The sequence below is a fragment of the Bicyclus anynana genome, chromosome Z (genome assembly GCF_947172395.1).
Source record: "Bicyclus anynana chromosome Z, ilBicAnyn1.1, whole genome shotgun sequence".
Lineage (NCBI taxonomy): Eukaryota > Metazoa > Arthropoda > Insecta > Lepidoptera > Nymphalidae > Bicyclus > Bicyclus anynana.
In genome coordinates, this window is record NC_069110.1 from 9175348 (window position 1) to 9188797 (window position 13450).

Consider the following 13450-nt stretch of genomic DNA (forward strand, 5'->3'; position numbering starts at 1 on the left):
ATCGTTCTACTAGATTGAAAAAGTAAAATCATATTTATCATGTGACTACATGAAAATTTTAATTTTTAAAATTTTTTTTGACGATATGAACCACAACCTCGTCGGCCTTGATGGTCTATATTTCAACTGTTTCCTAACGTCCAATAAACAAATCCTTTACAAACGGAGCGTTTGACAAAAATATTAGTAAACAATTAGTTTGACGTTTAGTATATCAAGTAACTTTGTGACGTCACAACATGGACGTTTGAATGGACGAACGAAATTTTAAAAATAAATGATTTTGAAATTAAGTTTTTTAAGAAATCCTTAACTTTTAATAATTAATATCGATATAATACAAATTCTCGGTCAATGTACTACACGAAATAATTAATATTGTTTATATTAATTTTGATAAGAGTCAACTACCCTATTTCACGTCAACGCATTCGCAGGCATTTAATTTTAATTATTAAAAACATATTCAACATCGTTATTAACACAATATGAAAAACATATTCAACTTTATTAACACAATATGATTATCATTATCACCTTAAGCGTGCTGAGTCAATCCCCTGTCCTGTATAGTCGTTGCTTCTTATGCCAATAGCTATCTACCAGTAAAACTACCTCCAAAATAGGTCCAGCCGATTCAATGATTAGCCGGAACAGACAGACAGGCAAACTATAGTTTTAAAAGTGTATTTTAGAAGTTTTGAACAAACTTTCATAAGCATTTAGTGAGCTAAAGTTTATTTACATAATTTATATAAAAACCTAAGCCTTCATTTTAAAAGTCGGTACAATGGTAAGTATATTTGAATGCAGTTTGTATTTGTTTACCATAGAAAGTATTCAGGAATGATGATATTATTATAATTTAAAATTAAATTCATAAGTTATTTTAATTAGTGAATGCTGTGATAATCTGTAATTAGCTGTGCAATAATAGTATATTAGTATATTAATGTAAATTATTGACATGTGACATTGTATCAGCTGTTGGTTGTCCTTATTAAATAAATAAATAAATAAAATAAATAAATGACAGGTTAACAATACAAAGTTAATAAAAAATAACTATAGAATAATACAAGGAGTTTCCCAAAAGTTGGCAATTGTTAGACATCGTTCGGTGCAAACACTGCCAAAATTGTACGAGATTGTTGGGCTGTTCGTTTTATTTATTCTCTCCACTAATGGGTAGATGTTTGGTGAAGCAATTGCACTGACCTAAATTTTCGTTTCACATGTAGGTTTATCATTTCCAACAATAGAAAGAGAGGGGAACTGTATGGATTACACTGAGAATATATTCGGAACATGGAACGCGTCGGTAATCCAATAGATGACCTAATAATGTTGTGGCGCATAAGTTTGGATGCCATTTTGCTATGAGCGAAATTACATTGCGTGAAGCATTCTATAGCATACTGAATAGATTTGACACATGAGACAAATATCTTAGCGTACCATGGACTCACCGTGCGTTTGCCGGGTTCATGGCGTGACAGAGAAAAATCTCGGAGTGGATCGAAGGCTTTTTCATAGTCCATAAACGCTAAGCAAAGTGGCTAGTTATACTCTTCGGTATTTTGTATAACCGCCTCAGCGTATGGATGGTATTATAGCCTGCTCGGAAACTAGCTTGTTCCGGATGCTGGAAGTCATCAAACCTACGAACGAGACAATTTGTGATGACTCTCGAGAACTACTTGTATAGACATGACTCAAGAACAAAATGGGTCTGTAATTCTTCAGCAAGGTATTGTCATCTTTTTGTCATGCTTATATAATAAATATTATCAACGTTCCATATATTGTATAGTAGTAGATAATCGATAAATTAGAAAAGAGTCTAATAAAGACTAACAAATAAAAGGTGAAAACAACACTCGTTACCTTACGTTTCAGAGAAATTTTTATCATTCTTAGTTTTTCGTATAAAACTGTGGTCTGTGGTATTTGGACCAAGACAAAACTTTTTACCTTAATAATAGTATAATAGAATTAAATAAAGCATTATAATAGAAAAAGTACCTATCTTATTTGTTGATCCAAAATTATAAATTATAGCAAACAAAATGTAAAGAAACATACGAACTATTACATGTATAAATTAGGAGTAATGAAGCCAACAAGTCGGATATTAAATTGCCCAAGTTTCACAAGATAAAACCAGCGTACCTGAGAATTTTTTTAATTATCTACGTGTGTGTCTAAAGTCTACCAATCTACATTAGGCCTGCTTGCAGGACTATTGGCCTAACCCCTCTGATTCTGAGAGGAGACTCGTGCTCAGCAGTGAACCGAATAAGGGTTGATAATTATGATGATGATGAAGTAGTGTGTAAAATCGAATTAAACATTGTACTGTTATATTTTCATGACCCAGCTAAGCTCGTATTAGATACAGCATATTATGTATAATAATATTGAAAATATGCCTGTATGTGATTAAAAAAACCGTGTTTTCGCAAGTGTAAAGACTTACTCGTATCTATACGTTACCAAAACACAAGCAAGCTTTTAAAAATTTTCTCTGTCTGTCAGTTTGCCCGGGTAAATCTTTGAACGGCTGAACCGATTTTAATGACACTTTTACTGGGAAATTGAGAAGTATTGATCAGATTATTTATTTATCCCAAAATAATTAATGGATTCCCGCGGTATTTGTAAAAACTGAATTTTACTTTTTCACGAAACTAACGATTACGTCAGAACAGATGATAAAATGCGAGTGAGGTAAATATATAAATTACGATTGGTTTTCGGGCAGACCAACCTTGCATGTTTTGGGTATCAGTGAAACCACACGGAGTGTACACGGTTGTGTATTATACTATGATGGCATAAATATTTACAATACTTAAGATCTTACATGATCATAGTCTGGAAATACGATGCCGCATTGAACAAGCAAGAAATGCAAATTAAAAAAAGTTCTATGTGACCGCAATTTAAAAATATCTCTGAGGATGAGAGTAGCGCGATGCGCGATGTTACGTTTTCTCTGTGTTACTTTATGGGGTTGAAGCCTGGACACTAACGCAAGCGATGTGTAGTAAGCTTGAGGCATTTGAGATGTGGGTTTACAGGCGGATACTGCGAATATCATGGAGGGATCGTGTATAATAATACTGTGCTGCAAAAAATGGGAAAGCCAACAGAAGTTCTGCAACAAATCCAAAGGAGGAAGCTCGAATACCTGGGTCATATAATGCGGAACTCCAAATATCACCTGCTCCAGCTTATTATCCAGGGAAAGATAAAGGGGAAACGAAGGCCTGGTCGTAGTACCGTAGTTCTTGGCTCAAGAACTTGCGCCAATGGTTTAATATGAGTACCAGATCACTCTTTCGGGCAGCAGTGAACAAAGTTAAATTAGCCTTAATGATTGCTGACCTCCGATAGGAGATGGCACTATAAGAAGAAGAAGAAGATCATATATACTAAATGATTGTATACAATCACTATTTTAAATAATCATTAATTATGTTAATTATTTATACCTATGTTTTTATTGACTGTGGCCACAATATATAGCACTCACTACCAGGTTCGACTCGCAAGCCTTTTGGTAAAAATGCCGCCTTAGAGCCATACGTGTAGGCGTCGCCTTATACTGTAGCCAGAGCGGCGCCAACCGACGAAGTTCTTCCCTCAATTTGGCGATAAAACTAAGTTAGCCACTTACTTCCAAAGACTACGCAATTATGTAATTCAGATACGTCTACTTTTATAAATTAAATCTGTTAATTCACTTTTATTACATTCATTCTGTAACACAACGAATTTAGTACCTACTTTAAAAACTGGGAGTCAATTTATAATGTGCTCGTTTAGGACGACTAGTACAAACTACAGAGCTACTTTAATGATGTATCATACATAGTAATTTATTGTCGTCGTAATTTAGTGGCGTCCACACATCCGCGTCGTACGTGTCGGACTAATCGCATCAAACGGATTGTAGTATTCTTTGTATATAAAGTCATACAATGATCCGATTTGTACCGATCGTACGAATCTACCGTAAAATAGTCCGATACTTAGTCGTCCGATAATTAGTATCTTCATTTATAAGGCAGTAAATAAATTACAATGTATGTTATTGTAGACTGGCAAATAGGCACTCGTACTTGTTCTGTGTGTGATATAAACAAAACTAATTTTGTGTAAGTACATGGAATGGTCCGAAATATATCGATATTAATTAATAAAAGTTGAGGATTTCTTACAATAAAAATCGTGTATTTTTGAAATTCCAAAAAATTCCAAACGTCTAAAACGCTGTCGTCCATTTTGTGACGTCACAATGTTACGTGATGTACTAACCGTCAAACTTATTGTATACTAATATTTTTGTCAAACGCTCCGTTTGTAAAGGATTTTGAAACAGTTGAAATATAGACCATCAGGGCCGACAGGTGTAAAACACCTCGTACGTACGTTCAAGTTCAGCTCGTACTATTAAAAAATGTTTAAAAATTGAAATTTTCATGTGATTCAAAAAATATGATAATTGTTTTCAATCTAGTGGAAAAATAATGAACAATTTATAATCATCTAAAGAAAGTGTCAACTAGCCTATTCTGTTATTCACAAATCCTGTACGAACCATGGATTTTTCTGGGATATAACTAGCCTATATGTTACTCCATAACCTTCTAAACTAATAAATACAAAATATATAATCCAGTGAAAGTCCCAAAATCGGTTCAGCCGTTCCAGAGGTTAACAAGGACACACAGACAAAAATTAACAAAATCTTTCATGTAAAGAGGTCTCGTCGTCATCAACCCATATTCGGCTCACTGCAGAGCTCGAGTCTCCTCTCAGACTGAGAGGGGTAAGGCCAATAGTCCACCACGCTAGCCCAATGCGGATTGGCAGACTTCACACACGCAGTAAATTATGATAATTCTCTGGTATGCAGGTTTCCTCACGATGTTTTCCTTCACCGATTAAGACACGTGATATTTAATTTCTTAAAATGCACACAACTGAAAAGTGGGAGGTGCATGCCCCGGACCGGATTCGAACCCACACCCTCCGGAATCGGAGGCAGAGGTCATATCCACTGGGCTATCACGGCTCAAAGAGGTCTAAGCACTCGAAAAAAAAACACAGTTATTTTGAAATAACATACAGACACTTCAATTTTATTTATATGTATCTATTGATGATACACTTGGTTCATATTTTTCGGTAACTGCTAAAATTAAACTATTTCAGCAGTTACGAAATAAAGCACAATACTCTGATTAGTATAATTAAAATATTAATATGGCATAATTATTTATTCTATTACTAGTATGAATACTATTTATTGTACCTATCTACCATAATTTACATAATTCAGTTAATCGTAATTATATTTGGGCTCAATTGCATTGTTCTGATACTGTTTACATAATATTAAGTTAATTTAGTCGGTTGATACAGACGGAAATCCTATGATTTAACGAAGCTATCTATTATGGTCTACATTACCAAGAGAATGCCTGTCACAATTAGGAGTAATGGGGATGATGACTATGTTTGAATATATTGATTTTTATGAGGATTCGGATAAATAAAGTCAATGTATGCTAATTCATACGTAAAAAGCAAAGATGGTCTAGATGTTTGTAAAATAAATAAGTTTATAAAATAACAAAATCTACTAAAAATCTTTTATCGTTTTTAGACGAAAATTCTTGCAGTTTTATTTTCGTTACATTAAACGAATATTTGTTAATGAACTATAAACATAAGCGCACAAATAACAACGATTTTTGTAATTTTGGTCTCCTCTCAGAATAAGAGGAGTTAGGCCAATAGCTCCACCACGCTGGCCCAATGCGGATTGGCAGACTTCACACACGCAGAGAATTAAGAACATTTTCTGGTATGCAGGTTTCCTCACGATGTGTTTCCTGCACCGTTTGAGACACGTAATATTTCGTTTCTTAAAATGCACACAACTGAAAAGTTGGAGGTGCATGCCCCGGACACACCCTCTGGAATCGGAGGCAGAGGTCATATCCACTATCTATCACTGCTCCTCCTTAAATAAAACCCTTTAATGATCATAATATTTAACGTGCTCTCGGAGACACGAGGGTGTGCACCACCAACTTCCCTCAACTTTGAGATATTAACTGAAAATTTCTTAGAAAAAAGAAAGTGAGCTACTACATTAAGTTAAAAATAGTCATAAATAAGCACATCAAACACCAAAAGCTTTGTTTGGAGAACGGCCAACTGCTGATATCCCGCAAATCCCTAGCACGTGTCTCCACGAACCAATCCAGTGATAATGTTTTACAGTATTATGACGGTGAAACCGCAATACAGAAAATGAAGTTTTATTTAGTTGCGAAGCTTGTGGTCGCTTTGATTTATACCTATTAAATTAAAAATTATAAATTTATTTCTTTCAAGCAATATGAACATGAGGTAAAATTAGTGATAAAAATGTATAATGATGTAAATGACCGGTAACGACGGCACGTGCTCTCCAAAGCAAGCTTAAAACCACCAGCCTTTAACTCTGGGCTTAAAGAAAAGCTCAATATATGTATCATCGAGCGATCCGATCCAAGACTCGCTCCTAAGACTCGAAATCAGCAGCATTATAGACTCACTGTTGAGCACGAATCTCATATCAGAATGAGAGGGGTTAGGCTAATCGTCTACCACGCTGGTCCAATGCGAATTAGCAGACTTCACACACGTAGAGAATTAAGAAAATTTTCATGTATGCCGGTTTCCTCACGATGTTTTTCATTTACCGCTTGAGACACATGTTTCTTTTTAAATACACATAACTGAAAAGTTGGAGCTGCATGTTTCGGTCCGGATTCAAATCTACGCCCGCAGAATCATTTCATTATTCAATAAAATCGGTTTATCATGAAATAACAAATAGATATAATTGAATTATAAAAGTGGATGTACAGATACTCGTTTTCTGCTCTTTCAATTCAAATGATTGCACATGGTGCAGACGCAATGATAATAACAAGTATTATAAAGTGCAATCATATTGAAAATCATTGGATTGTTTCACGGAGTTCAATAGTGAGCACGCCAACAGCGGTGACTGACAAATCGATTTTCACATATAAAATATTCCACTTCATCCACTCGCCATAAAGGAGTCAAGAGAGGCTTAGTCAGCTCGCACGCGCTATTTGTCAAATCTTGACCCAGACGTAGAATAAAAATAATTTTCTATTTTAATCATTCATAACATGAATCATTAAAAAGATCTATTTACTATATAATTTTTTTTTATTCAGAAATAGGCGGAAGTAGGCGCGAGAGCATAACCAGCAAAATATCTCTATAACTTACTTACAGACGGCCTCTTTAGAACTGCAGCAAGTTTTATATTAGAACGGGTATCCAAAACTGCTCTAATAATTGAATTCATAGAATTTTTCCAAACGTCAAAAACGCTATCATCTATTTTGTGACGTCAAAATGTTAGTTCATGTACTAAATGTGTACTTACGGCCAGTTTCTTCATCGCAAGTAACAGTCAAAGTAACGTCATAAATCAAAAGTGACGGTCTTATTCACTGAAAAATAAAGTCTTCTTTACTACTTACTACTTTTATTGTTACTTTAACTTTACATGAAGAAACTGGCTGTTAGTGTTTACGTGACGCCATGAAACGATAAAATATGGATCATCATGGCCGACATCGTTTTATCTGGCATTGTCAAATTTTTTTATGTACTCACGTTTCAAAAAAATATGAAAATATTTTTTAATCTAGTAAAAGGATAATGAACAATTAGAGAGCCTTGAAAAAAAGGGTCAACTAGTCTAATACCTAAGCTTAAAACGTAGTTTTATGATGTTGCCAAGCATGAGGAATCATGACGCTAGTCGCCAGAACATTAACGTCCAGGCAATCCTTCGTTAGATATCCTTGAAGTTTAACGCGGCTTATGTATAAGTACGTTATGATCACGGAATCATGAAACAGTTTAGCTTTTGCGTTTTATGTTCTGTGATTAATACACATTAAAATCTATACGATTTTAATGACATATCTCTCAAAGGTCTCTCCTTAAGTCCATTGATAGTGACATAGATATTGCCCATATTTAATTGTTTGCTGTCTCTCTAGGCAGCAAACCGGATTGGGTTCGAATCCGGTCCGGGGCATGCACCTCCAGCTTTTCAGTTATGTGTATTTTAAGAAATTAAATATTACATGTCTCAAACGGTAAAGGAAACCATCGTGAGGAAATCTGCATACCAGAGAATTTTCTTAATTCTCTACGTGTATGAAGTTTGCCAATCCGCATTGGGCCAGCCAGCGTGGTGGACTATTGGCCTAACCTCTCTCATTCTGAGAGGAGACTCGAGCTCAGCAGTGAGCCGAATATAGGTTGATAACGAACAATTATACTCGTAGAGTGTTATTAGAAGTTAGCAACAATAGTCATATAATTTTAGATATGTTCTGGTTGAACAGACAATATATTGCCGTCAAAGTATTATAACTGTGACATTCCCATTAACTCACGACATTGCTCTACAAAGAATGACGCCACATAAATTGTTCAGCTTATTCACCTGTAAAGCTTCAAGTCATGCACACCGCACACGTAACTTGTAGAATTACGTGAAGGATTCATATATATTTATTACTCTTATAACTTTATTTACGTTCAATTGTTAGGAATATTATTGTTATAGGAAAGTTGCTTCAATTCAATGAAAAACAACATGCAAATCTATGATAGTTATACATTTAATGTACTACTGTCTGTCTGTTAGTTACTTTTTCGTCGTCAGTCCAGCTGGAGTACGTGTGTTAAATATACGAGTATTTTGAGTATCAATTTAAAATTTTGATAAAAATGCGACATTTTTTCAAGACTTTGCCTCTTTATAATACTAGCATAAAAGTCCCTAAATCCCTTGGTCATTTCCACGCTCAAAGGGCTGGACCAATTTTGCTAAGAGCAGGGGTAGGGCTGGGATAGGATAGGAGTAAGGTAGGGAAGGTGAAGGATAGGGTAGGGTAGGGGTAGGGTAGGGGGAGGGTAGGGTAAGCGTAGGGTAGGGGTAGGGTACGGGTAGGGTAGTATAGAGGTAGGGTAGATTAGGAGTAGGGTAGAGGTAAAGCAGGGCTAGGGTAGGATTAGGGGCAGGGTAGAGTAGGGTAGGATTGGGTAGGCTTAGGTTGGTAGTAAGGTAGGCTAGGGTTTATGTAAGAAGTGCACATAAGTGAAAGCGAACCTTAACCGGGTCCGCTATTGAATATAATATTTTTAAATAAGGGTTGAAAGTTGACATCGATTTTTACGCGGACGACGTCGCGGGCGTCCGCTAGTCTATCATAAAAAGAAAAATTCCACCTTTTAATATTTCACAAGATCCCAACATAACACCTGAAACCTACCAAATTCTTTTCAGAATATTCAAAAAAAACAACACTCAACAAAGTTACAACACAATTGCAAAAATTTTCGAGAGGAAGCCGTGTAAAAATATCGTGTTTTCAAAAAAGGGGAAAAACTTCGCAATAATTGCCAATGTCCTTTGTGAATTGTTTACGTGTATTCAAACTTTGCGTAAGATTTGAAGAGCCGTGATTGCCCAGTGGATATGACCTCTGCCTCCGATTCCGGAGGGTGTGGGTTCGAATCCGGTCCGGGGCATGCACCTCCAACTTTTCAGTTGTGTGCACTTTAAGATATTAAATATCACGTGTCTCAAACGGTGAAGGAAAACATCGTGAGGAAACCTGCATACCAGAGAATTTCTTAATTCTCTGCGTGTGTGTGAAGTCTGCCAATCTGCATTGGGCCAATGTGGTGGAATATTGGCCTAACCCCTCTCATTCTGAGAGGAGACTCGAGCTCAGCAGTGAGCCGTTATGGGTTGATAATGTGTGTATGTATGTGTAAGATTGAAAGAAAACATTTTCAAGTAACTCATGAAACTGATATGAAAATAAAATAATATTAACTATACAAACACAATAAACAAGAAAGAAACAATAACAAACAGTTAGTAAAGTTTGTGCTGTTGTAGGAGTTAATCTCTAGATCTACTGAACCGATTTTGAAAATTCTTTTACCACTAGAAAGCCAGGTTATGTTTGAATGTCATAGGCTATATTATATCCCAATATTTTTACGGAAACAGAAACTACGCGGGTGAAACCGCGGGGCATCGGCTAGAAGGTATACAGAAGTAATCCATAGTCTAAAAGTTGGGATTTTTAGTCTGGCCGTAATCGTTGAGCTCTTGAATCTTAAAAAAAATCAATTATATATATATAATTGATTTCACCCTTTGCGCAGGAAATATTGGCGAGCGTTGTTTGTTAATACGTAGGTAAGAAGTCACGTCGGAAGAGCTGTCTTATCATAATTTAATTCTAGCTAATTCACCGAATCCTTTCACCGCGGCTAGTTACCTCAACAGACTGGTGACAGAAAGGCTGGCTCATTATTTATGCAAAGGATCAGTCTGGCTGTCCAGCGCGGAAATGCAGCCAGTATTCTTGTCACCATTCCACGCGGGCATGAATTGTATAGTTATTAGGATAAGTTAGTTTAATTTCCTATTTGTATTCATTTTACTACTCTTAAATCATGAAACTTAAGTTTTAAAAAATATGTTATTTACGGGCATAATGTTAAAATATAAAAAAATATAGTACAGCTTTTCAAAATCAATTTCATACAATAATCTTTTTACTATACTGTACAGAGCTCTGGATTCGCGGTTTTTGAAAATTTAACTATAAACGCATAAACCGAACTCTGTAATACGCTCTATGGCAAACGTAAAAATAACACATAACTGAAATTGTGACTACGCATAATATGTACTATTTCAAATTTAGAATTAAAGTGTGAACGAAGCATAATTTAGTTACGTGTATTGTTCTGTTAATTTTTTTTATTGTAGTTGAATTAGATTAGATAAAATAAATAAAAATATGGCACATTATTTGTTTCCCAAAACTATTATAAAGTTCATTTCGTTTGGCTTGTAAAATACACTCGATTTTTTTAATAACCAGTACTGTGGAACAATAACACAATATAGTATATTCGTTTTTCGAATTAGTAAATTCGTTTTAGGCAATGATATAATTTATATTGTGCCTACGTTACATAGATTCGATGATCACTGTCTTTCGCACGGCTCATGGAACTGACAGATGTGATTATATGAAAGGAGATGGTCCATTTCAGGTCCACTCTTGTACCCCGTATTTAAAAAAATAGAAGGATTTTATTATATGTGATTCAATCTAACTAAATAAAAAGAAATAAATAAAATTAAAACCCAAGTTTTTGAATTATATCAAGATGGCGCCCATAAAGCAACTATGACATGACAAATCACAGCAAACGTCAAATCGACTACTGCATTGAAAACGTCATCAATCCGCCATTATTACCCATATTAGTGTTGCAACTTGGGAGAGAATGAATATGATTTCGAAAGAATTAAAGTAAATTTGTAGATTTGTATAATCAAAAATAATTAAATAAAATATTTTCTTTTATTTCCGCCAGGGTACAATAACTGATGGACTCCATACAATTTTGGACCATCTCCTTTGTCAAATAGTTGCTTCCCGCTTATCATTGGGAACACGTTTTATGAGCCGTTTTTATGAAAAGTAAATGCAGTCTACACATGTTTCTGGTTAATAAATAAAGTTGGTCTGGGTAATAAATAAAGGTACTTACAGTATGTCGCATTTGTCAGTCGGTCGATTGTGTCTTGCTTTAGTTTTGAGTTTTTCTTGCCCATCTTCGCTCTTCGATTCTCTAGACCAGCGGGAGATTACACCGAGTGCAACTGCTGTCCGTATGTCGTCACCGGTGAGTGACGTCTTACATATTATTCAAACGAATACCGCTTGAGTCAACCTGAAAACAGATATCATTATTAGAATAAGCTCGTTTCTACATCAGCGTTGAGTTATTATTTTTAAACGACTTATTTAATGAAAAAGGTGAATGTTCTCCTGTTATATCCATGTTTTCTAATAGAATAATAAATATTTAATATATTATATAGTTCAAATTAGTAATTATGGAGTGAATTCAGATCCGAACATGTTTCTAATTGAAATAGAGAAGAAATACCTATTTCCAAATAATTTTGAACAAACATCCAAACACCCAAACATACGAATATTCCCATTTATAATATGAGAACGGGCATAAAAAAAATTTTTAATGCCCGTTTAGTAATTTTTATCAAATTTGTTACAACCAACCTACCTATAATATTTATAAAGTAATAAAATTATTGAACGGTTAATTTAACAAATAGTTAATAGAACTTATAAATAACCACAATAAATAGCAATCATATTTTAAATAGATTTAATGTAAAGAAAATCTTCCTTATACCTCGAAAGATAAAATGTACTTGGGCGTAATCCTATAACTACACATTAACCTCTATAGAGAGTTAGGGATGGCGGCAAAATCTGGGACCGCGGGTGATCTTTCTATGACCTTGACATAGTTAACTAATGTGTAATGGCAAGCGCTACTGATCCGCATCGTACGTATTGGACGCATCGCATCAAATGGATTTTAGTATTCTTTGTATGGAAAGTCATACGTAAGTCCACTGATCTGCATCGAATGGATCGCATCGAACGGATTTTTTCTATCGTAAAATCAATAATCCGTTTGATCATTGGACGCCTGCCATTAGATGAATCTACACTGTTCCGCAAACTCCCTCACCATTTTACTGCTTATAAAAGTTTACTCATACTCACGGTTAAGTGTATTATAAGCTATTAGGTATTTTCGATTGATTTGTTACAATGACTCTCTTGTTAAAAGAGAAAAGAATATGGTGGTTGACGAGCTCAGGGTTATAATGTTAAATTCCTTAACGACGACTAGCAGTTATTAATAATGACCGTGGGAGTAAACATAGACGGGGTAATAACTCTCAACTCTCAGCGCCGGTGTTGGGAGGTTGCTCTCATATATGAGATACAAAATAAACATCAACTTAATTGAGAAATGTCATATATATTCTGTATAATATCCACCAGTACGCACCGGATGACATTGCATACATATAGGTACATAGAGTCTCAATTTTGTATATATGTCAACTAGCATACGACAAAGATAGTGCTGACTTTATTATATGCTAATAAGAAAACCGTATTATTAACAGTTTACATTTTATCTATATAATGGTTAATATATAAAATAGCGTTAAAATAATGTGTTTTAATTTGAGAAAACATTCTGGTGTATATGTACAAGCCTTATCCGCTTTTAGCCCCGTTCGATGTAAGTTATAGCTGTTTTCCTTCAGAATATTGTGGAGCGAAGGCTGCGGGATGTAAACGAAATACTTATTTCAGCATATCTTCGACGAAAACAAGCCATTTATAAGAGAATAATAAATCAAATGTGCGTTCCCTTGTTTAATTTATTGATTAAT

The 13450-nt window shown here is 34.9% G+C and overlaps 1 protein-coding gene across 2 annotated transcripts in view; it reads right to left on the reverse strand.

Moving 5' to 3' along the window:
• The window catches only part of LOC112054725 (frequenin-1), a 227718-nt gene that overhangs the window by 118464 nt on the left and 95804 nt on the right, over positions 1 to 13450 (reverse strand). For both annotated transcript variants that reach the window (XM_052890641.1, XM_052890640.1), the window contains one exon: positions 11713 to 11895. In XM_052890641.1, coding sequence (XP_052746601.1) covers positions 11713 to 11776 — 64 coding nt within the window. In that variant the 5' untranslated portion in view covers positions 11777 to 11895. The remainder of the gene's footprint in view (positions 1 to 11712; positions 11896 to 13450) is intronic.